Source organism: Mustela erminea, chromosome 8 (assembly GCF_009829155.1).
Source record: "Mustela erminea isolate mMusErm1 chromosome 8, mMusErm1.Pri, whole genome shotgun sequence".
Taxonomy (NCBI): Eukaryota; Metazoa; Chordata; class Mammalia; order Carnivora; family Mustelidae; genus Mustela; species Mustela erminea.
The window spans coordinates 66274307-66298406 of NC_045621.1; the positions used below are offsets into that span (position 1 = coordinate 66274307).

Consider the following 24100-nt stretch of genomic DNA (forward strand, 5'->3'; position numbering starts at 1 on the left):
AACCCAAGCTTCATCTGTGAAGAGGGGACCCTAGTAGGACCTAGGCTGCTGGCCCTGACACGAGGATTAAACAAGATGATCCGGTCAGAGTCTCAGCACGGTAAAGTGTGTTCAGCCCATGGCTGCATTTCTTCAGGTCACAGTGTTCCTCCTCACTACAGCATCTGAATCCCATCCCTGGGTCTGAGGCCGGTTTTCTCTTAGCTCCCTTGGTTGCTGACAAAGAACTGAAGTAAGTTTTATGGGTTACTTTAAGTATGGGTTATTTTAAGGGCTCTTAGTTCAATGTCCTTTTTTCCAATAAGGGAAGCATTCTCAGCAGAATGAAAAAAGGCATGACAGCTGCCTGCCATAAAGTAGTAAAGGAGAAAAAAAAGAAATAAGAATACAAGAACTGGCAAATTAAGGCTGTCTGGGCTTATGGTTGGGGCAAAGCAATGAGGCAAACATATCAAATTTAAAGGACTCAGTGTGACTTGGGAAATTAGCATAAGTACATACATAGTATGTACTAACTAGTAGTGCTAACTTCGAGCAGTGGCATTATGAAACATGTATCAGGTTTTTTTAGTCCTTTTGATGAATTTGTCCTTGAGCCATATTCTAAAACTTAACATAATTATGTGTCTAAGAACAAACAAATACCGATCTATTTAAGTAACTTACATATTCAACTTATTCAGCGGTGATACCGGTTGGGATACTGAGATACAGGGCATGCCTTCAAAATCTTTATGAAAGCTACCAAGTGGCCAAACCTAATGAAAAACAATACAAAAGCTGTGATCATTCTTTCTTGTTTCCCTTCTTCCCTGCAATACTGGTGATCTTATTTTTGTATGATTGTTCTTTGTTTTCACTTCTTCTGTATTCTTTGTGTTTCCTTCATGTTATATACCAAAGCCCAAGAATAATGTTTTCCTTCTTTAAGAATCAACAAATTCCTAAAGTATCCCAGTTAAACTAATAATGAGGTACACCTCCCGATTTTTTTGGCTAAAGAGGTAAGCAAAGATTAAAAAGACTGATAATCCCCAGTATTGATGATATATGGGAAGTGGGTCCTTTCATAGTTTTCAAGTATGAATGTTAGCTATTGTTGCCTTTTAGAGAAGATTTTGGTCATATAATTCAAAAGTTTTAAAACAGGTAAAGAAGGGGTGCCTGGGTGGCTCAGTGGGTTAGAGCCTCTGCCTTCGGCTCAGGTCATGATCCCCGGGTCCTGGGATCGAGCCCCAGATTGGGCTCTCTGCTCTGTGGAGAGTCTGCTTCCTTCTCTCTCTCTCTCTGCCTGCTTCTCTGCCTACTTATGATCTCTGTCTGTCCAATAAATAAATAAAATCTTTAAAAAAACCAAACAGGTAAAGAATTTGTTTACCCTTTGACCCAACTGCATCAATTAAGATTCATCCAAGAAAATAATTACATGAGTATTCATAATTATATGCACAGAATAATTCATGATCCATTATTGATAATATCATAAATTAGAAGCAAATTTCTAAAAATAAGAGATTAATTGAATCATTTATGATAATTGCCCAATATAATACTATAAAGCCATAAATATGACTTACATGCATATTTACATATGTGCATATTACACAAAAGACATCAAAAGATGCTTGTAACTACCAAATGGAAGTTAAAATGGCAAACATATCATAAGCCTCTGTTTTTTAAAATGTATATTATATGCATAGAAAAACAATTGAAAAGATACATAGCAAGATATTAACAGGAGTTATACCTGTATATGGGAAACATCCCTGAGCTTTATTTTCTTCTCCTTGAGTATCTATTTTAGATAGTACAACAATAAATACATGACTTTTTTTTTATCAGAAAAAAAACCTTTTTAAATCAGAGAAAGAAAAAGGAAACATTTTGCCACCCGTTCTTTTAGTCGTTTACTTTGGGGAGAAAGTCAAAGATTACTCCACTTTCATTGATTAGTGATGGGTGAATATTCAGACCTTTTGGGAATTTGGAGCATTTTCAGTACTAAAATATAAAGAAGAAAAGACAAAACTGATGAACACAGCAATAGGAACACCTCTGCTATCTCAAGAACCAAGTGCTTGTTCTTTGCTCTCCCTCCCTTAATCAGAATGTGATAAAGCTGACCGTCAGTAGTTGATCTGCACACCCTTTTCATTGGTCAGGATGTGGCAGCAGATGGGTTAGTTACTGCACCAAGTTTTCAGTGTGGTTGTGCTCAGTAGATTGTGGAATGTACCGGGAGGCTCCAACTCGGCCCAGAGTGGAAGAGGTGGCCAGGGTGGGCAGAAAAGGCTCTTCTCAGGAGTGGACACCCAAGCTAAAGTGTGAAGGTGCAATGGCCAGACAGGAGACATGATTCCAGGAAAAAGCACAGAAGTATGACTACAGCCCTGAGGAGGTTCAGTGGGGGCTTGGCAAATGCTGATGTGTTGTGATGGTGGTGAAGAGCAAACAAAAGCATTGTAGGGGCTCCTGGGTTGCTCAGTCTGTTGAGCATCTGACTCTGGGTTTCAGCTCAGGTTGTGATCTCAGGGTTGTGGGATGGAGCCCCACATCAGGCTCTGCATTCAGCACAGAGTCTGCTAATGTTTCTCTCTCCTTCTGCCCCTTCCCTCCTCTATCTCTCTCAACTAGGTAAATAAATCTTAAACAAACAACACAAAAGCATTCTAGAAATCCTAGCTTTTTAAGTTTTATAATACAATATGCATTATCTTATACATTCTGGGTACCTTTAAACTTAATTTGTGTTCTTTGTAGAACATTTTGTCTTCCAATCCTCTGTGTCTTTAGAGCTGTTTAAATAAATACAAGCAGTAAAGAGAATATGCAGTGAATATCTAGCTGACGCAGATTTGGGAGGAGTAGATGCACAGTGACAATATGGGGAGATTTGGATCTAGTACACCCACAACCCTCACAGGTGCCATGTAAGAACTAAATAAGAATGCTAGAGTGGCCAGTTGAGGTTCGATCTGTGGCCAGTTTGTATCGAAGTCCTGTTAACACTCAGGTCAGCACAGGATCTTTTACAAAGGACAGTGTCCTTCGCTCTGATGTCATGTTTTAAATGTCTTTATTTACCTTACCTTGAACTTAATTGAAACCATTTGCAAAGATGTTTATGTTTTCTATTATCCTTCATGGTAATTTCCATGACTTATTTGTCTGAAATGTGCCTCCCTCAAGATTCATGCGGATCTTACAATATTAAAATATCTTGGTCTGAGCATATATTCTGGAGGGTGGATTGGCTGTTGCTGCTTGGGAACAAAAAATTGGCCTCTTCTTATTAAGAGCTCCATATACAACAGATTCTTTTTTCAGGGCTATCAAAGAAGCAGGAACAAATTTGCTTGGTTATGCTGATTAGCCTTTCTCCCAGGGCTGTCATGGACGACACGAATTTACGATGAGAACTACTCCCAAATCTAGAGACAGCAGGAAGCTAACAGAAATCAACCCACAATGAATTAGCAGCGACCTATCCTGTTTTGAAATTAGAATGTGCTTTCAAGTATGAACGACTAATGGATTTTTTCATTTGTCTACCAGCCATTCTAAATTATAATTGATAAAAGTAAGACATAATCTTGCAGATTTCACCAAGGTTAATAAAAACTGCAAAAAGAAATGTAAATGAAGTTTATAAAATAGAGGGTCAGAGTGTGACTAGTGTGTCTCTACTCCCACCCAGGAAAAAAGTTACTGATTCTAACCCAAAAGTAGAAAAAAGGTCAGTTACAAGACTAGATTGATTGATCAGTGCTCAAAGAGTACTCTGCTTCCTTTGTTTTAATTCTAATGCATAAATCTGTCTCCAGATTATTTCAGCCAACTAGTGAAGGGGAGAGTATGGTCCAGATTATACCACACACTGTAAAATCACACGCTGGCATTCTACTTTCCAAACATGACTCTTCTGAGTTTGGTTAATACAACACATACAACTCCACTCTAAAAAAATCATCACCTCTCAGAGAACTGGCAGACTGAATTTTGGAGCCTATGAAAGCAGAGACCCAGTTTGGGAGTGTGGTGACTTCACTGAATGCTGCCAGCCCAGCATGACAAAGCCAGCTGGCCTCATGCATCCTTGCTGTAGAAGAGAGATGGTAGGGCATTCTCAGCAGCCCCACTCCCTTGAGCCAGCCGGCACCCGGCCTCTCATCCAGTCACATTCTTTAAGAAAGAATTCTATGTGAGTTTTGTTTGGGGGGACTTTTCCAGGGAAGATGCCCAGCAGAAGCACTGTCAGTGAGGAGTGAGATTTTTTCTGTCTCCCCAAGAACACACAGCTGAGTGAACTGATGGCAGCAAAGCAGCAGAGGGGCTAAGCCCTGGAGGCAATCTGCTTAAGACGTTAGTCATGGATTCTGAGAGGCTAGAGGAGCCCTTGGAATATGCAGAGCATCATATGTAGGTAGATATATGTCTATCTACATATAAATAGATAGATAGACATAGTCACTAATTCTGCTGTTTAGCATGTGATTCCTAATGGAGGCTGAGGATAGTATTGTATTTTTTAGTTTTCCTACAGATTCAAAATAATCTCACACTTTAAAAATGATTAAGTCCTGGGGCACCTGGCTGGCTCAGTCAGTAGAACACGCAACTCTTGTTCATGGGGGTTGTGAGTTCAAGTCCCACATTGGGCATGGAGCCTCCTTAAAAAAATGAAATAAATAAAAATGAATAATTCCTTAATATCATCTAATGCCCATTCATTGTCAAATTTCCAGCTGTCCTGAAAATGTCCCCTACACCTCTTTGTCCAGGCCAGGATCCTGTTCAGGTCATTACCTTGCATTGAGTTGTTATGTCCCTAAATCTCATTTAATAGAGAATACTCACTTTCTCATCACATTGACTTTTTAAGAGACTGAGCTAATTATAGCTCACCTTCTCTATTTGTTTGATTCTTTGTGGTCTTTGCGTATCCCTAGATACCCTGTGTTCTAGGTAAACTGGAAGATTGAAAGCTTTGATTACATTCAAGTTAAATGTTTTTGACTGAAACAAAAAATATAAATGTCAAATACTTCACATTGCCTCACACCACAAGACAATGTTGTCTAGGCATTAGTGGTGCTAAAACTCGTGCTGGATTAAGATGTACCCTTACCTTGCTCTCCTGACCAATTAATCTTTGGACTCAGTGTGGAGGTGCTTTGGCAGCATAGGACTGTCCCATTAACTATCAAGCATTTCTCAGAAGGTCTAATGAGCTCTTGATAATCCTTGCCTAATTCAATAATTTCCCTTTGGAATCTCTTTTTCTATGTCAGCAGGTTTTATGCTGTGCTGTTTTTTAACGTTTTTAGTTTAATTCTGGTTAGTTAAAATACAGTGTTGTTTTAGTTTCAGGCGTACAATATTTTAATTCAACAATTCCATACATCACCCGTGCTCATTAGGACAAGTGCCCTCCTTAATCCCATCACCTCTTTAACCCATCCCCCCACCCACCTCCCCTCTGGTAACTATCAGTTTGTTCTCTATAGTTAAGAGTCTGTTTCTTCTCTCTCTCCCTCTTTTTTTTTTTCCTTTGCTCATTTATTTTATTTCTTAAATTCTTCATGTGAGTGAAATCATATGGTATTTCTTTCTCTGACTTAGGTTGCTTAGTATATACTCTTTAGTTCCATCCACATCCTTGCAAATGGCAAAGTTTCATTCTTCTTTATGGCTGAGTAATAGCCCATTATGTATAGACACCAAATTGTCTTTATCCATTTATGTGTTGATGAACAAGTGCATCCATAATTTCACTATTATAAATAAAGTTGCGATAAACATAGGGATGCACGTATCCCTTTGAATTGTTGTTTATGTATTTTGGGGGCAAATACCCAGTAGTGTAATTGCTAGATTGTAGAGTAGTTCTATTTTTAACTTTCTGAGGAGCCTTCATACTGTTTTCCACTGTGGCTGTACCAGGTTGCATTCCCACCAATAGTACAGGAGAGATCCTCTTTCTCCACATCCTTGCCAACACTTGCTATTTCTTGTTTTTGATTTTAGCCATTCTGACAGGTGTGAGATGATATCTCATTGTAGTTTTGATTTGCATTTCCCTGATGGTAAATGATAATGAACATCTTTCCATGTGTCTGTTGGCTACCTGGATGTCTTCTTTGGAGAAATGTCAGTTCATGTCTTTTGCCCATTTTTAATTGGATTATTTGTTTTTTGAGTGTTGAGTTGTGTGACTTCTTTGTATATTTTGGATACTAATCTTTTATTGGACATGTCATTTGTAGATATAGTCTCCCATTCTGTAAGTTGTCTTCTAGTTTTATTGATTGTTTCCTTTGCTGGGCAGAAGCTTTTTATTTTGATGTAGTCGCAGTAGTTTATTTTTTATTTCATTTCTTTTGCCTCAGGAGACATATCTAGAAAAAAGTTGCTATGCCCAGTGTCAAAAAATGTTACTGCCTGTGTTCTCTTCCAGGACTTTTATGGTTTCAAGTCTTACAATTAGGTCTTTAACCCACTTTGAATTTATTTTTGTTTATGGTGTAAGAAAGTGGTCCAGTTTCTTTTCCACATATTACTGTCCAGTTTTCTCAACACCATTTGTTGAAGAAATTGTCCTTTTCCTGTTGGATACTCTTTTCTTCTTTGTCAAAGATTAATTGATCAGATAGTTATGGGTTCATTTCTGGGTTTTCTACTCTGTTCCATTGGTCTCCATGTCTGTTTTTATACCTGTATCATACTGTTTCAATCACTATAGCTTTGTAATATAACTTGAAATCCAGAATTGTGATGTCTCCACCTTCGCTTTTCTTGTTCAAGATTGCTTTGGCTATTCAGGGTCTCTTGGGGTTCCATATAAATTTTAGATTATTTGGTCTAGTTGTGTGGAAAATGTTGTTGGCATTTTGATAGGAATTGAATTAAATGTATAGTTTCTTTGTGTAGTATAGAGACTTTAACAATATTTGCTCTTCCAATCCATGGGCATAGAAATGTTTTTCCATTTCTTTTGTCATCTTCACTTTCTTTCATCAGTGTTTTATAGTTTTCAGAGTATAGGTCTTTTACCTCTTTGGTTAAGTTTATTCCTAAGTATCATTATTTTTGTTACAATTGTAAATAGGATTGGTTTCTTAATTTCTCTTTCTGCTGCTTCATTAGTGGTGTATAGAGGTGTCACAGATTTCTGAACATTGATTTTGTATCCCGTGACTTTACTGAGTTTATCAGTGCTAGCAGGGGTTGTGGTTTTTTTGTTTTGTTTTGTTTTTAAGAATCTTTCAGGTTTTATATATGTAGTATCATGTAATCTGCAAATAATGAAATGTTTTACTTCTTCCTTTCCAATTTGGATACCTTTTATTTCTTTGTTGTCTGATTGCAATGGCTAGGATTTCTAGTAGTATGTTGAATTCAAGTGGTGAGAGTGAACATCCATGTCTTGTTCGTGACCTTAGGTGAAATCTCTCAGTTTTTCCCCCATTGAGGATGGTACTAGCTGTGGGTTCTTCATATGTATAACCTGTATTATGTTGATGTATGTTCCCTCTTAACCTAATTTGTTGAGGTTTTTATTATGAATGGATGTTGTACTTTGTCAAATTTTGGTGCACTATTTATGCACTAGTTATGGTATGAACCAAGTCATTAGTTTCTTGATCCTTGATTCCCTCACCTGTAAAATGGGTATAAAAATATAACCAATTCACATGGCTGTTAGAAGTGTTATATGAAATGACCATGTATCCATTCTTGACCGATGCCTGGTGAGATATATGCATACAATAAGCATTGGTTATTTTTTATTATTGTAATTTTCCTTATTATTGTGCTTGTTACTTATTTCATTAAGTGACAGCTTATGGAGCATTATCATTGACTGCCAGTCTCAAGTCCTTGAAGCAGATGACAAAATATCAGATAAATTGCTGCAAAGGAGTTGAGGCAGTTAGACTTTTGAAGAAAACTATACCATTTTTTATTTTATTTTTAAAAAAGATTTTATTTATTTGAGAGAGAGAGAGTACATGCACGAGCAGGGGGAGGTGCAGAGGGAGAGGGAGAAATAGACTCGCTCTGAGCAGGGAGCCTGATGAGGGGCTCGATCCCAGGATCCTAGGATCACGACCTGAGCCAAGGCAGACACAACAGGCTTAACTACCTAGGTGGCCCATAATAGCAGATTGGGATTTGTTTCAAATAAGGGCTGCTCAGATTAGAATTTCCTAAGGCATGTTATAGGAACCAGTAGGCCCCCAACATATTCCCTGGGAGAAGGGTGCCACTCTAAGATTACATCTGGGAAATGCTGTGTGTTGTTTTCTACTGGTGGAGTTTCACTGTGCATGGCATTAAGCTAAAGGTTCTGGAAAGCCTCTTGAAAAAGAAATCTGCTTTAGTTGGGGCACCTGGGTGGCTCAGTGGGTTGGGGCCTCTGCCTTCGGCTCGGGTCGTGATCCCGGCGTCCTGGGATCAGGCCCTGTGTCGGGCTCTCTGCTCAGCAGGGAGCCTGCTTCCACCTCTCTCTCTCTCTCTCTCTGCTTGCCTCTCTGCCTACTTGTGATCTCTGCCCGTCAAATAAATAAATAAATAAATAAATAAATAAATCTATCTTTAAAAAAAAAAAGAAATCTGCTTTAGTCAAGTATTTGCTTAAATCAGGTATTTTCTAATCTGTTTGCCTATCATTACTACCCATCCCATCCTTGCTTTTATAAAACCAAGTAATACATATAAACATTGTATTGAGCTGCCTTAGATTCTCCCAAGGACTTGAACGAGGAGGGGCTCAGACTGCTGAGCTGACCCTCAGCAGAGAGTTGGAAGATGTCTGCCCCTGGCTTTTGGATCCTACAAAGCCATACAAGTGAGCAGAGTTCTTAAGAGGTTTCATTTCCATGTTGGGGCTTGTAGGGTAGAAATTAGAAAGCCCATAGTAATGTGACAGCTAACCTCTCTTCCTTCGATTGTCTTCAAACCTTTCCAGGACTCAATCCTCGAGGACCTCAGAGTCCATCTGTCGTTTAGGTGTCCCAGAACCGATGGGACTTGCCTAGGCTGACAGGAATGAGTTCCTTGGTCTGATGCACAGAAACCAAAGGGTATAGAGGGTGTCAAGTTTCAGAGGAGGACAAAGGATTTGAAGTCAGACCAAAAGGGGTCAGTGTTTTAGCTCTGCCAGGTAGTAACCTGGTCCCTAGCCAAGTTCCTTACCCTCTCTGAACTACAGTTTCTTCATCTATATAATAGGAACAATTAAAGCACTTAGCTCAAATGGTTGTGAAATTCTCATTAGATTATAAAAGCATTTTTTAAAATATGAAGTGTTATTTAAAAGCTCATTATGTGCTATGGTGAGTGTTGTGAATTGTGTAAGACTGATGATTCACAGACCTATACCCCTGAAACAATACGTTATATGTCATTTAAAAAAGCGGGGGGGGGGGGGGGGTAAATAAATAAATAAATAAATAAAATCTCATTTATTTAATGTTAATGTTAAGGGTATTCTTGCTGATTCATATTTGAGGATCTACTAGTCATTCTTTTATTCATTCAACTTGTCAAATATTTATTGAGCACTTTGCAACATACCAGCTCCTAGGGTTAGGTGCTGATGGAGAGTATAGAATAAAGCAGCTCTGATCCCTGCCTTCTTGGAATGTACATTCCATAGTGGGAGACATATGATAAACAAATATGCACACAAATAAGTGTATCGTTATAGTCTCCTGTCTCCAGGTACTGATGTGATATTTTTTAAATGAGATATTGCTTATACTCTCCATATGGATGTATTTTGAAGGTATTATCCATGAACTGTTCATAGAAAATACAGAAAATGAATTTATCAGTTTCAATAAAGAATACAATTTTTAATATAGAACTAGAATACACCTTAGGAATGGTTTATCTCAATCCCTTCATTTTACAGATGACGAAAATTAGAAGCCAGAATACTGTAGAAATATCCCCAGTCTGTGTGTGTGTGTGTGTGTGTGTGTGTGTGTGTGTGAGAGAGAGAGAGAGAGAGAGAGAGACACCAGGGATCTTGACACAGGAATTAGAACCCAGATTTCTTTTCCCCTAGTCAGTACTTTGCACTCTGCTGGGTTCTACCTGAAAGGGCCAGCTCGTATTTTAACAGTGAGTAATAATTACCACACTTTTATACAATGGGTTTCAATTACTAGAAATTAGGGATACAGTACAATTGATTTTTCCAAACTTTATTCCATAAAACATTAGTATTTTAATAGGTGTTTGTAGATTATCATTTTTTAAGTTGCTTGATCAAATTAGTTTGAGAAACTACACCCACCCTCCAACCCTGCCTTTAGGAATCCATAAATGAATGTTGTGATAGTAAAAGATTATTCCTGAACTGAGAAAGCCTTTTAACTGTACAACTCAGTATTTCCCATACTTATTTGACTACAGAATCTATTTTGAATTATCTAACAATTTGATTACAGTGTGCTGGCTGGGAAGTACAAACTTAGCATCAGTTTTGTTGACTTCTTGGTAAAGTCTGTGAAAGCCCAATAGTGAACTAAATTGTATCATACAACTTTAAAAAGGGAAGCTACTATAGTCTTAGAACCTCAGGCTGACTAGGACTATAGCAGTAATACTTAGTAGGATGCATTTTCTTCAGTTGACCATGTCCTTTTAATTGAGGACCAGAATGGAAAATAATGGGAACATAGTATGTTCTGATACCTCTTTGGAGGAAAGCAATCCTCTTTAAGTTTTTAAAACATGATTTCAGATCTTTTAAAAATGATTATTTTTCTTTTTAGGCATCCACAAACCCAGTGTTCTCCAAAAGGGTGTGATGTCTCCGCAGGACATTCAAATAAGGTAGCTGGACACCTTGATTCCAAAATGACTGTGTATCTTTATTTCAGACTTGTCCAAGTCGATGGTTGTGAAGCCTGTCTGTGGCTGCTTGGTCAGGTCATCCAAACATGAAACTGTTAATGATATTTTGAAGTCTTTGAGACAAAAGCCCAGCTTGCTAAAGAACTTTGGTTCAGCAGAGAGACAGGGAGGTACAGTGAAGAGAGAATCAAAAGCCTGGAAATTTGCTGCTGAGAATAAATGCTAGCTGCTCCCTGAGGTGATTTGTCTGTGCACTCCACTCTCTACAGATGTTAGAGCCTCTTTTTGAGTAAGGACCCGAGGTTCTTTGGTAGCACTTTGATATCCTGCTCGAATTCAATATGTGAAATGGAGGCGTCTCTCTGTGACTTGGAGCCCACAGCAGGCTTTGAAGTCTGATCCAATTTTTGCTGCCTACTATTTGATGTTGAAAGGATGAAATGAAGAAAATGTACAGTTTTTGCCAGTAACTCTGCTGAGCATATGTAAGATTAAAAAAACAAAATCCTTTGGATGATGTACTTAGAAATGTTAAGTAGATTAATACCTTCCTATAGGTTTTCTTTTTTCTTTCTTAGGGATAAAAATTAAGTATAGGAGAAAATCAGCACATAGCTGTTTTTTATATTCTGGACTATAATTAATTTAAGAGAGGGCTAAGTTGACTTGTTCAGGGGAAGAAATAAATGAATTAAGCAAAAGGTGCTGAGACTCTGCTACTAATTGTCCCAAGGAGAGGACCTCCACTCAATTCTCATGCAGGACAGGGGCAACTCACATGACCCAAATATACTTAGCTTCTTCCACATATCATCAGGGTTAAAGGTGCCTTAGTTAAATGGAAGCTATGTCCTTGACGCTGCTTCTTCCAAAGATAAAAGTAATGTTTCTCTTATTGGGTCTTTGCGAAGCACTCCATTTCTGGGACTGATCTGCTATCTTCTCGGACATGCCATGCTGCCCCAGGTTGCCCAGGACCAAGTCCTTCAAAAGGAGCCCCTACAAAGCTTGGTAAGAACATTTTGAATTGCATGCTGCTTCTCCCTTTTGCATGCTTGTGTATTTTTTGATGAGTTGGTTAGGCAGGACTATCTAAAAAGTAGGACTCAGTAATATGACTTAATGTTAGCGAAAAATTCAGGTTTGTGCAGCCTTTAAGACTGGAAGCAAAACATGTATTAAAAGTAGCCATGGGACACCTGGGTGGCTCAGTGGGTTGGGCCTCTGCCTTCAGCTCAGGTCATGATCTCATGATCTCATGACCTGGGGTTGAGCCCCGCATCAGGCTCTCTGCTCAGGGGGGAGCCTGCTCCCCCTTGCCTCCCCCCCCCCCCCGCCTACCTCTCTGACTACTTGTGATTTCTCTCTCTCTGTCAAATAAATAAATAAAGTCTATTAAAAAAAATAGCCATAGAGAGCCTGGATGGCTCGGTTGGGAGATTGCCTTCGGCCTAGGTCATGGACCCAGAGTTCTGGGATCAAGCCCTGCATCAGGATCCCTGCCGAGCGAGCAGGGAATCTTCTTCTCCCTCTGCCTTCCACCCCATCTGCTTGTGCTCTCCTTCTCTCTGTCAAATAAATAAATAAAATCTTAAAAAAAATAAAAATAAAAATAAAGTTACCCATTTACTACCTTCTCATGCCACTCAAGTTTACTTCTCTGAGGGAAGAAAGAGAATATCAAAGACCATTATTTCCCTTAACCTGTTAAGAACCTCAAATTAGGAAACTGCCTCACAATTTCATTTTGTCAAAGGAAAGACAGACAACTGGTCAGCTTCCAGTGGAACAGATCATTTTGGGTCAAAATCTAGGGCTTGTAAAGAATATGGATTTAGAGAGTAGTTCTGCTCTTTTGACAATATATTTGGCAATTCTTTCAGCAAGAGTACACACATCTTGCCACACTCCTTTGGGAAATAGCAATTTATGGCCCCCTTTCTAAATTTTTTGCTTCAGAATATGGTGAAAGTTAGTTTGGGGTTTATGTGTGGCTATAATGTGTGGTTTATGTGTACTTCTGGAAGATAAAATAGAAGCATTATTGTAAGAAATACTTAAGAACCAGAAGATACTAAGAGCAGTGTGGATCTTCCAAAGAAAGAAACTTTTTCAGCTTAAAATACTGACATTACACTCAGTATTGACTTCATCTGTTTTTCTGGAATATGCAATAAATTCTCAGGTCTCTCCAAATTTCTTCTTAGCCTGTTTTTTAGTAACAAAGTAGTACAATATGAAGTGAAAAATGTACAATAAGTGTGTTAGGACTTCAGTCTATATGGAACTTAGGCTCTTGGAGAGAGACAAGAGAGGATGAGTGTACTATAGCAGAGCCTTTTAAATGGGTATGCAGAAAATGATAAATCTATCAAAGGGAATATTAGCCCCACGGTGTTCAGTGTTCCCACACAGCCAGATAGTGTTCAGGAATAAGGCCACAATGAGGTAGGGATAGGAGTAGTGCAAAAAAAGAGGGAAATTTAGGGAAAAGACAGTGTGGTAGAGCAGAATCCATTATGCAAGAATTTGGTTGGCATTTATCTCTATCCAAACAGACAATCTCTACCTTTTAATTGTATTGTTTAGACCATTTATATTTAATGTGATTATTTATGTATTTTTGGCTTAAATCTTACCATCTTGCTGTTTGTTTTCAATTTCTCCCATCCGATCTTTGTTCACTTTTGACATTCTATTTTAAAATATATGTAAAAAGAAAAATTTTAAGTATGATTGAGTAGCCAAAGGCACAGATTCTAGAATGAGACCTGCCTGGATTCAAATCTCTGCTCTCCTGTGTAGTATTAACTGAGTTATGAAACAAATCCCTATCTCAGTATTACACATATCAAATGAGGAAATGGTAATTCATAGCTGAGGGGTTATCCTCAGGATCCAATGAGCTGGTAGTACAAGCAAAGAGCACAGCATGGTGTCTGGTTCATGACAATGGTACATTATTTCAGCTGTTGCTGTTGTACTCATCGCTATTGATATTATATAAATGCAAATTTAATCTATAAGTATGAAAAACAGAGAAATAAAGATCTTATTGTAAGGCACTAAATTTTGGTAGGAGTCTATAGTCTATTGTATTTTGAGTTAACTATTAAAGAGATTTGTTGGATTATAATCATCTTTCTTGGTCTTTAGGAAAGTATTTCCAAAGTCAAGCTCACTAATAAGCTACACATCTGACTTACTATAAGTGGCTCAGATGCACTTTCCTGTCACACTTGTTTTTTCCCTCCAATCTGGATGGTTTTCTCTTGGGTTTGCCACTATCACCATTACTTCTCCTTACACTCTTGTAAATAGCATCCAAAGTAGTCTTCCTGATTCCATTCTTTTCCTCCTTCAACTTATCTTCTGCACAGATATCTGAGGAGATTTTTTTTCTTTTTTTTTTCTTTTATTTATTTGACAGACAGAGATCACAAGTAGGCAGAGAGGCAGGCAGAGAGAGAGGAGGAAGCAGGCTCCCCACTGTGCAGAGAGCCAGATGCGGGGCTCAATCCCAGGACCCTGAGACTGTGACCTGAGCTGAAGGCAGAGGCTTAACCCACTGAGCCACCCAGGCACCCCCTGAGGAGATTTTCTAAAGCATACTCTGATACTAACATTCCCTTCCTCCATATTCCTCCATGGCTCCCCATTGCTTCAGCATCAGCTCTAAATTTCTTGGTGTGACATTCAAGGCTATCTCTGGTATGGTCTTAATCTTCCTTTCTAGCTCTATCTTCCACTGATCTCTCCCTCATTCTTTGCTTCAGAATATCCAAACTGTTCTCTGTTCTCCAAGCATACCTAGTATGTCCTTCCTCCCCTCTGTGACATTGCTCACACAGTGCCCTCTTCCCCATCTATCCTTCTTCTTGTTCACTTTCAGTCCTTCCCATTCTTTTTTTTTTTTTTAAAGAACATGAGTTGAGGGGATGAGGGCAGAGGAAGAGAGAGAGAGAGAGACAGAGGAAGAGGGAGAGAGAGAATCTTAAGCATGCTCCATGCCCGGCACACAGCCCAATGCAGAGCTCAGTCTCACGACTCTGAGATCATGACCTGAGCCAAAGTCAAGAGTTGGATTTGGATGCTTAACTGACTGAGCCACTCATGCTCCCTGGTCCTCTCCATTCTTGATTCCCCATGGTTCAAGGGAGTCAAGACTCCCTTGACTCTTCTTTTAGTACTTATCACATCCTGCCTTACATTATATTTTCATTCATCTACTAGATTTTAAACTCTCTGGGATTTTATCTTTTCATTTCTGTATTCTCTCCTCACAGCCTAGCCTACATCTTCTTTTTTTTTTTTTAAAGATTTTATTGATTTATTTGATAGAGAGAGAGATCACAAGTAGGCAGAGAGGCAGGCAGAGAGAGAGGAGGAAGCAGGCTCCTGCTGAGCAGAGAGCCCGATGCGGGGCTCGATCCCAGGACCCTGGGATCATGACCTGAGCCGAAGGCAGAGGCTTAACCCACTGAGCCACCCAGGTGCCCCTAGCCTACATCTTCTAACTGAATTCTTGAGCATCCAAAGCTGTGATGAAATATAATGGAAGCAAGAATGTAATGAAGCTCTTGAATGAGGCAGAGAAAAGTTTTAAAATGTGTTTCTAATAATCCTGGAATAAAAGAAATGTCTCTTAGTCACCCCCATATAGGATAGCATACCACTAGATCAGGTTAAAGTTATCCAACCTGTTTTATTTTGTTGCTGTTGTTTTGAGTGGGGGAAAGAAAAAGGTTTAGGCAGGAAAATGCATTATGTAGAAAGTAGCAAAGATGGATCAAAGAGCAGAAGCTCTCCAATTATATGTTTTCAAGGTTATCAGCTGCAGAAACAAGAGTATATTCTGTAAGAAACATTTCAGCAAGTTATACTTTTGCGTTTAATTTTTTGCCTTGAATTACCCATTATTTCAACCTATATTTCTATGAAAGACTGAACGAGAATATTGTGATCTTTCAGTATAAAAAAAACCCACTAATATCCAACAAGTTAGCCTTGTAACTTCCAATGACTGCTAATAACGTCACTGTTGTATGGAGTGGCCTGGTGGGGTGGGGGATGGAGGAAGGTGGGGAATAAATCTGAAGCTCCTGTCAGGCCAGCTCTGTTCAGGGCAGGCATGCAAAGAAGTGTACAGATGTGGGCCTTGTACAAAGGCTGTCTTCAGCACCTTAGTCAGAGAGTCTCAGAAGTAGTCCTTAATTTGTCCATCTGAGCCTGACTCATCTTCACATAGAAGAAGAAAGCATAGTATACCTAGGAAGTACATAATAAGAATCACTTTGCAACTAATTCAAGCAGTGAAATTATTTAATTAGACCAGATAGGCATATAGACAGGCTTGGTCTGATTTTACTGTTTAAAATGTATTCTTTAGATATTTGTCCTTATATTTATTATTCATCTATTTACTCAGCAATTACTAATACTTACTAAGTGCCAGGAACTGTCCTGTTCTCGGACTTCTTATACTGTTTTAAAAGATCAGTTTTGGGTTGGTTGTTTTAATTTCCAATTTGCACAGATACTTTTGTGAATAAAATAGAAAAGAATTATAGTTGACCCTTCAACAACACAGGAGTTAGGAGTGCTGACCACTATGCAGTCAAAAATCCATGTCTAACTTTTGGTGCATCAAAAATTTAACTACTCATAATGTACTGTTGACCTTACTGATAACATAAGTAGTTGATTAACGCTATAATATGTGTTATATGTATTATATACTGTACTCTTATAGTAATACCTTTTTCTTAATTTTTTAAGTATTTCTAAACTGTGCAGTTCATCTAAGAGCTTTTCCAAATTGTTGCAAATCTAAAAAAATTTCCAATTATCTTTTGGGAAAAAACCATGTATAAGTGAACCTACACAATTCAAACCTGTGTTTTTCAAAGGTTACCTACTAGTTACATAATTGCATACTTAGATGTATCGATATCAAAATGATCTAAACTTTTCTAAATTTCTTACTCTAAATTATTCTAAATTTCTTTACTAATCTCATTGGGACAAGTAGCAAGAGTCAGCCCACACACCACATACAGCACTAATACTGTTCTAGGCATATGTGATAAATCAGGGAAAAACAGTAAAAAATTTCTGTCCTCACAGTGCTATGTTCCAGCAGAGGGAGATGACAATAAATAGTAAGCATAGTACTAAAGTCAGTGTTATGGGATGTTAGAAGGGTCAAGTGTTATGAGGGAGAAAATACTGCGAGGGAGACTTTCAGAGTAGCCAAAGTATGGAAGAGGGGGTTGGGGATGACAGCACTTTTAAATGGGGTGGATAGGGTTGGTTTCACTGAGAAGGCTTGAAAGTGGTGAGCAAATTAGCCATGCAGTATTTGGGAGAAGAGCATTCCAGGCAAAGGGAATACCATGGCAAAGGCCGTGAGGGAAGAGCCTGCATGAACAGGGGAGTGGTGGAAAGAAGCCCTGTGGTGGGAGCTGGGAGAGCCAGAGGAAATGGTAGGAGGTGAGGAGCCAGATGATACAGGTGAGGAGCCACATCAGCACCTGTTCTTCTCCTCCTCCTCCCCCTCCTCCCTCTCCTCCTCCTCCTCCTCCCCTCCCCATCCCCTCCTCCTCCTCCCCCTCCTCTTCCTTCCCCTCCTTCTCTTCCCCCTATTCCTCCTCCTCCTCCTTCTTCTTCTACATCTTCTAACTTTTATTTATTAAATAATCTCTACCCCCAATATGGGACTTAAACTCACAACCCCGAGATCAAGAGTTCCATGCTCGGGGCACCTGGGTGACTCAGTCATTGAGTGTCTGACTCTTGATCTCAGCTCAGGTCTTGACCTCAGGGTCTTGAGGTCAAGCCCCATGTTGGGCTCTGTGCTAGGCATGGGGCGTGCTTAAAAGAAATAAAAAATAAAAAAAAATAAAAAGAGTTGCATGCTCTACCAACCGAGGCAGTCTGGTGCCTCAGGTCAGTACTTCTTTTTTTTTTTTTTTTTTTTTTTTAAAGATTTTATTTATTTATCAGAGGGAGAGAGGGGGAGAGAGCGAGCACAGGCAGACAAAATGGCAGGCAGAGGCAGAGGGAGAAGCAGACTCCCTGCTGAGCAAGGAGACCGATGTGGGACTCCATCCCAGGATGCTGGGATCATGACCTGAGCCGAAGGCAACTGCTTAACCAACTGAGCCACCCAGGCGTCCCAGGTCAGTACTTCTTAATGACTTAACAAGCACTCCAGGGATCTAGTCCAAATGAAGATTCTGATTCAGTAGGTCTGGGTGGCTCCAAAGATTCTGCAATACTTATAAGCTTCCAGGTGGTTGCCAGTATTGTTGCACTGAGGCCCACAACAGTGAGGGTATAAAGTCTGTGAAATGCAGAATGCTGAGCGTTTTCAGCCCAGGAGTGACTTGACCTGAGTTGTGTTCTAAAATGATTACTCTAGCCCCTTGGTTAAGAATAGGCTACAGACCTCATCAGTGAATGAGATATTCTGGGTAAGTTTCATTTTCCAGACAGCTGAAACTTTCTAAAACCTATCACTCCCTTTCATTCTAAGTGCAATGAATACAATTCTGTAGTGTCTCAGAACATGATCATTAACAACAGTTATCACACGGGGCCATAAGGCAGAGAGGGTCCTAGAGATCACTGTGAAATGGGACCACCTACCCTTTCCTGTGATACCTCACCTAAGTGAGGTAGTTCTGCATAGAACTGAGAGGTTTTCCTCGATGTAAGATTTTCAGTGCGAACACCAGGACAGCTCCAGGCACATAGAGACGAGTTGGTCAGCCTATTATGATACTAGAAGTTGAACTTGATTTGGGGAGGAACTATTTTTTTTTTTAATTAGATCACTCTTCCAGGCAAGACAAAGCCTTAGATCCATGGGACAGAATTGCCTCGAACTGCCTGCTTATGTTTGGAAGGGGTTACAAGCAGCTTACCAAACAGCAAGCACTGTAGCCATGAAGGGCTCAGATGTCACCCATTTGACCAAAAAAGCATGTTCCTGCAGTGGAGTCTCAAAGGCAGTATAATCCCTATTGGGAAAGCACATGGAAACCAAACCCTATGTGGAGGGAAGGCTGCTGGGCCTCTGCGGCCTGCATCCAATGCCATTATGGAATGTCACACATGAGATTTCAAGGCCTCTCTTATGCCCTCATATATGGATAGTCTTCAGTACTCTAAATGCCTCCTCCTTTGGCTTCATTGACCTGAGACATCTTTTCTTCTTGCCCAGATGCCACAGAATTCACCGTAAACCTTCATCAGTGAAACTGGTAAATCCTGTCTCAGGACTTTTCTCAGTGAGATAGTAAAGGAATTAGAGGCATAGAATTCTTACTCTGTTAGCATGGGAAGTGGGAAAAAAACACCTCCTTGTTAAAGGATCTTTTTTGATGAGTGGTGCTTAAACTTCAAGGTGCATCAAAATCACTGGGCCCACTCTACAATCTCTGGTTTGGGATGGGAGAGGGATTTGTGTTTTTTGTTTTTTTTTTTAAAGATTTTATTTATTTATTTGACAGAGAGAGATCACAAGTAGGCAGAGAGGCAGGCAGAGAGAGAGAGAGGGAAGCAGGCTCCCTGCTGAGCAGAGAGCCCGATGCGGGCCTCGATCCCAGGACCCTGAGATCATGACTTGAGCCGAAGGCAGCGGCTTAACCCACTGAGCCACCCAGGCGTCCCGGGATTTGTGTTTTTATCAGATTCCTAGGAGACATCATAGTGCTAGTCTAGGGACTACTGTTTGAGAACCACTGCTCTAGATAACCCCTATCTCTGCAATACCACACTGAATGAGAAAAAGTGAACCATATATGTATGATTTTCTATTCATTCAACAAACACTTATTGAGCACTCACTGTATATCAGCCATGGGCCCAGAAGTGAAATAAGATATTTAGAGAGTGTAATGTATTTCTAATATATTGGTCTTTACAGCTGTTATTTTCCAAACCAGGTTTGGGAATACACAAGTGTCCTTATTTATCTCAAGTGGTCTCATTAAATTCTCAGGAAGTTGTGAAGAACAAAGTTACTTATAAAATTTACAAGTAATTTACAAGTAAACAAATTTACTTGTAACTTTGCTGTAGAGGAGGAGGAGGGGAGTGTTCCAGATTTTTATAGTGTCTCAATTTCTAAAATTATTAGGAATTATTGCTTTTAAAGGATATTTCTGTTTTGTAAACTCTGCCAGGCTTTGCCAGCCTCCCTTAAGGCAGAATTGCTCTAAACCCCACCAGATCTGAATATTTGCACAGATCTCTTATATGTATGTCATCACCAGAATGTTTGTGTCCTGGTTTTTTGCAAAAGAATTGAGGCAAGGCCAGCATAAGGGTTGCACGGTTTGAGGTTTGTGGGCATGAAGGTAAAGGATGGAAGGAGAAAGAAAAGAGATTACAGCTCTCCTAATCCCAAACTTCATTTCTAATTTAGCCTGATTTATGTTAATCATATACTTTTCTTCTTTTGCTTAAAAGACTTTTTCCCCCCGACCCCAGATCTGGATTTGGGGTTGTTTTGCTTTTGTTTGGCTTTATTTTGTAATTTTGGAGACTGCAAACGGAGTGCTGGCTGGCTGTTTACCCCAAATGAGGCTTCTGTCCAAAACTATGACTTTTAGGAGGAATTTGTAGGTTGACTACCAAGAAGAGAACATTCATTTTGGCACACAATTTTCTCCCTGAAATTTGGGGATCTGGATGATAAGGAGAATGGATGCAGTCCACAGAGGCCAGCATCACCGCCAGCTGAGGCGGCAAGATCCCAGCCTTGCCTGAGGAGTTGAAGCTGGAGGGGAGGTGGCCACAGTCCAGGAGGTCATTGGTCAGCCACCATTCCCAAGGCCGCATGGCTCAGGGAAGGCCTTGTGACAGTCTTTTCTCATTTCTGCAACTCATTAAAGCACATTATGAAGTTGCATAGTTTGGGGTCATTATTTCTGCTTAGATTGTGACTGCAAATGTATCTGAGGCAAGTTCAGCAGGAACTTTTCCGGTGCTTTCCTGAGCGTGTCAGGTCAGGATGCACTTTCTGCGGATGCCAAGTGAAGTTCTGGCGTTGACCCAGGACATCAGGAGCGCAGCTGCCAGACAATGCAAGGCGGGGTGAGTGAGGTGAGTTAGGGTACTTCGCTTCCAGAATGGGAGGCTGATGGCATGGCCATAAAACGTGCTGATAGGAATTTTATTTTTAAATTCTTTTCTTACTTGATATATTTGAAACAGCACATACTCTCTAGACTACCCTGTTAACCTTGGCTGCCTAGTTTGTTTTATTTTAAAGGATTCTTTTCAACTTTAAACTTAAACATACAGTTGTATAATGGTAGGAATGAGGAGTGGAGAGGTTTTTCTTTTTACTTTTGCTTCTTTTCCAAGATTAGGAGTAATACATTTTTTTTTAATTAATGACTTTTTTTTCCTAGTAGTTTGGGATTTTCAGAAAATTGAACGAAGTGCAGAATTCTCATATAAACCCTTATGTCTTCCCCTCCCCCAAGTTTTCCCTGTTGTTAACATCTGGCATTATTGTGGCTCAGTTGTTATAATGATGAGCCAATATTGATATGTTATTTACTAAGGTCGAGAATTCACAGTAGGGCTTACTCTTTGTGTTGTACACTCCGGGTTTTGACAAATGGGTTTTGACATGTATCCACCACTGTAGGATCATAGAGAGTAGTTTCACTTGCCTAAAAATCCCTTATGGCTCCACCTCTTTATCCCTCCGTCCCTCCCCCTAAGCTCAGGGCAATATCTATTTCAGGAGTAAGGGTGGGGGTTGTTGGTTTTTGCTTGTTTGATTTTGTTCTTTTACTGTTTACAAATCTCACTTTTTCCAGAATGTAAATATACTTGGAATTACATACATAGCTTCTTCAAATTGCCTTCTTTCAGTTACCAGTATGCATTTGAGCTCTTCTGTGTCTTTGCACAGCTTGATAGTCCATTTCTTTTTATTGCTGAAAGTACTCTATTGTGTGGCTGTTTATCCATTGTGTGGATCGTTTATCCATTCACCTCTTAAAGACATTTGGTTGCTTCCAAGTTTTGGCAATTATGAATAAAGTTGCTGTAAACATTTTTGTTCAGGTTTTTGTGTGAAATACGTTTTCAACTCTTTGGGGTAAATACCAAAGAGTGTGATTGCTAGATTATATGGTAAGGGTATGTTCAGCTTTTTAAGAAGCGGCCAAACTGTCTTCCAAAATAGCTGTACTATTTTGCATTCCCACCAGCCGCAAATAAGAGTTCCTATTTCTCCAAATCCTCGTCAGCATTTGGTGTTGTCAGTGTTTTGGATTTAGGCCATTTTAGTAGGTGTGTAGTAGTATCTCATTGTTGTTTTAATTTCTGTTTCCCTGATGACATATGACTTGAAGAACTTCTCATATGCTTATTTGCCACTTGTTTGTCTTCTTTGGTGAAGGATATGTTTAGATCTTTTCCCCATTTTTAAATTGTTGTTTGTTTTCTTATTGTTAAGTTTTAAGAGTTCTGTATATATTTTGGATACCAGTCCTTTGCCAGATATGTTTTACAAATGTTTCTCTCAGTCTGTGGCTTGTCTTTTCATTTTTTAAGTAGTGTCTTTAGTAGAGCAGGAAGTAATTTTTTATATGTATATAACCAGGAAAAAAAATGTTTTCAAATCAAACTGACTCCCTTCTTGGCTTTGCACCCATTCCCCACCCAAGAAAGTTAGTAGTCTGAAAGGAACAAGATAATCAGACATTTAGATGTTAAACATATGAGAACCTGACACAAATGTGTTTCCCAAATTAAATATGATCAATTTTAAGTGCTATAGGGAGGCAAGACAGACACAGTCCAAAGTTAATAAGAAAAAAAGTATGACTATATGCAGAACTATGCTAAGATTTTTTTCCAGTTTTCATTTTTCTTTGAGTTTCCTGTTTCCTTGCTACTTGTACTAATTAACTCACTAGAATTCCTAAAATGACCAAGAAAACTCCAGTTGTTAGCTTCCAGTAAAAACAGTAATTAGCAGAGGAAAAATTATTGGCTTAAATCAGAGCGGGCTGGAAGAGTGAAATGAATCCTTATTACTCATTCGTTTAGATATTCAGCAGATATTCGTTCAGCACCTACTAAGTGGCAGACACCAAATTGGATGCTGGTGGTGTACAAGGCAGCAAGATCTAGGATTGTCCTTGTGAAGTTTACATTCCAAGAGGGAAATGGACAAGTAACTCCAAAATCAAGTCTCCTTTGACTGAGGTGTCAATAAGAATGAGCACTGATCTGAGCTCCAACAAGGGTACCAGGTCTCAGAGAGTGGAGAAGGGCCAGGTATGCTTAAGCCAAAACTGAGAACTGAAAGGTGGGGGGTTAAGAATCTGCCAGGCAAAGAGGGGAGAAAGGTGTCTCCAGTCCTCTAACTGTTCCCTTTCCACACCTGGAAAAGCTCACATGGGAAAGAGAAGAGTTTTTCGTTGTTCTTGTTTTTAATATATTTTTTTAAATTCTGAAATGTAACATGCCTAAAGAAAAAAAAAAAAACTTAAAACAGAGATGGGCAGTGTAAGGAAATATTATAAAGGAAGTACACACATAACTACAACTGAGATTGCAAAAGAACTTACCACACCTCAGAAATGTCCTGCACACCCTTTCCTGATTTGACTCTTTTTCTTCCTAAGAATGCATCCTAAATATCATAGTTCCATTTGCCTGTTTTTAAACTGCATAACTAGAATCACACAGCATATATTCTTTGGTTTCTAGCTTTTTCTTCTTTTTTCCCCTTAAGATTACATTTTTTTAAATGTTTTATTTATTTAGTTGACACAGAGAGAGAGATCACAAGTAGGTAGAGAGACAGGCAGAGAGGGAGGGGGGAAGCAGACTCCCTGCTGAGCAGAAAGCCCAATGCAGGCCTCGATCTCAGGACCCTGAGACCATGACTTGAGCCAGAGGCAGAGACTTAACCCACTGAGCCACCCAGGGCACCCTTTAACATTACATTTTTTAAGATTAACTTCTTTATTTTCATTGCTACAGAGTATCCTACTTTATGAATCCAGTTTTCTGTCACTGGGCATCTGAGTTGCTCCCAGTTTAGACCTCTTACAAAAAAAAAAAAGAGAGAGAGAGAGAGATGCCCATGGATGATGGTCCCACACCCTCAGTAGTATGGCACAGCGGGGAGACTTAAATGGACATCTCAGCCCTGCCACTCTAACAGCTTTGTGACTTTGGGCAAGTT

General features: G+C 39.4%; 1 protein-coding gene across 1 annotated transcript in view; it reads left to right on the plus strand.

The window, feature by feature from the left end:
- The window catches only part of MYO3B (myosin IIIB), a 296489-nt gene that overhangs the window by 198166 nt on the left and 74223 nt on the right, over window positions 1-24100 (plus strand). The window contains exons 23-24 of the mRNA XM_032354332.1: window positions 10791-10851; window positions 11784-11883. Of these exons, the coding sequence (XP_032210223.1) occupies window positions 10791-10851; window positions 11784-11883 (161 nt within the window). The remainder of the gene's footprint in view (window positions 1-10790; window positions 10852-11783; window positions 11884-24100) is intronic.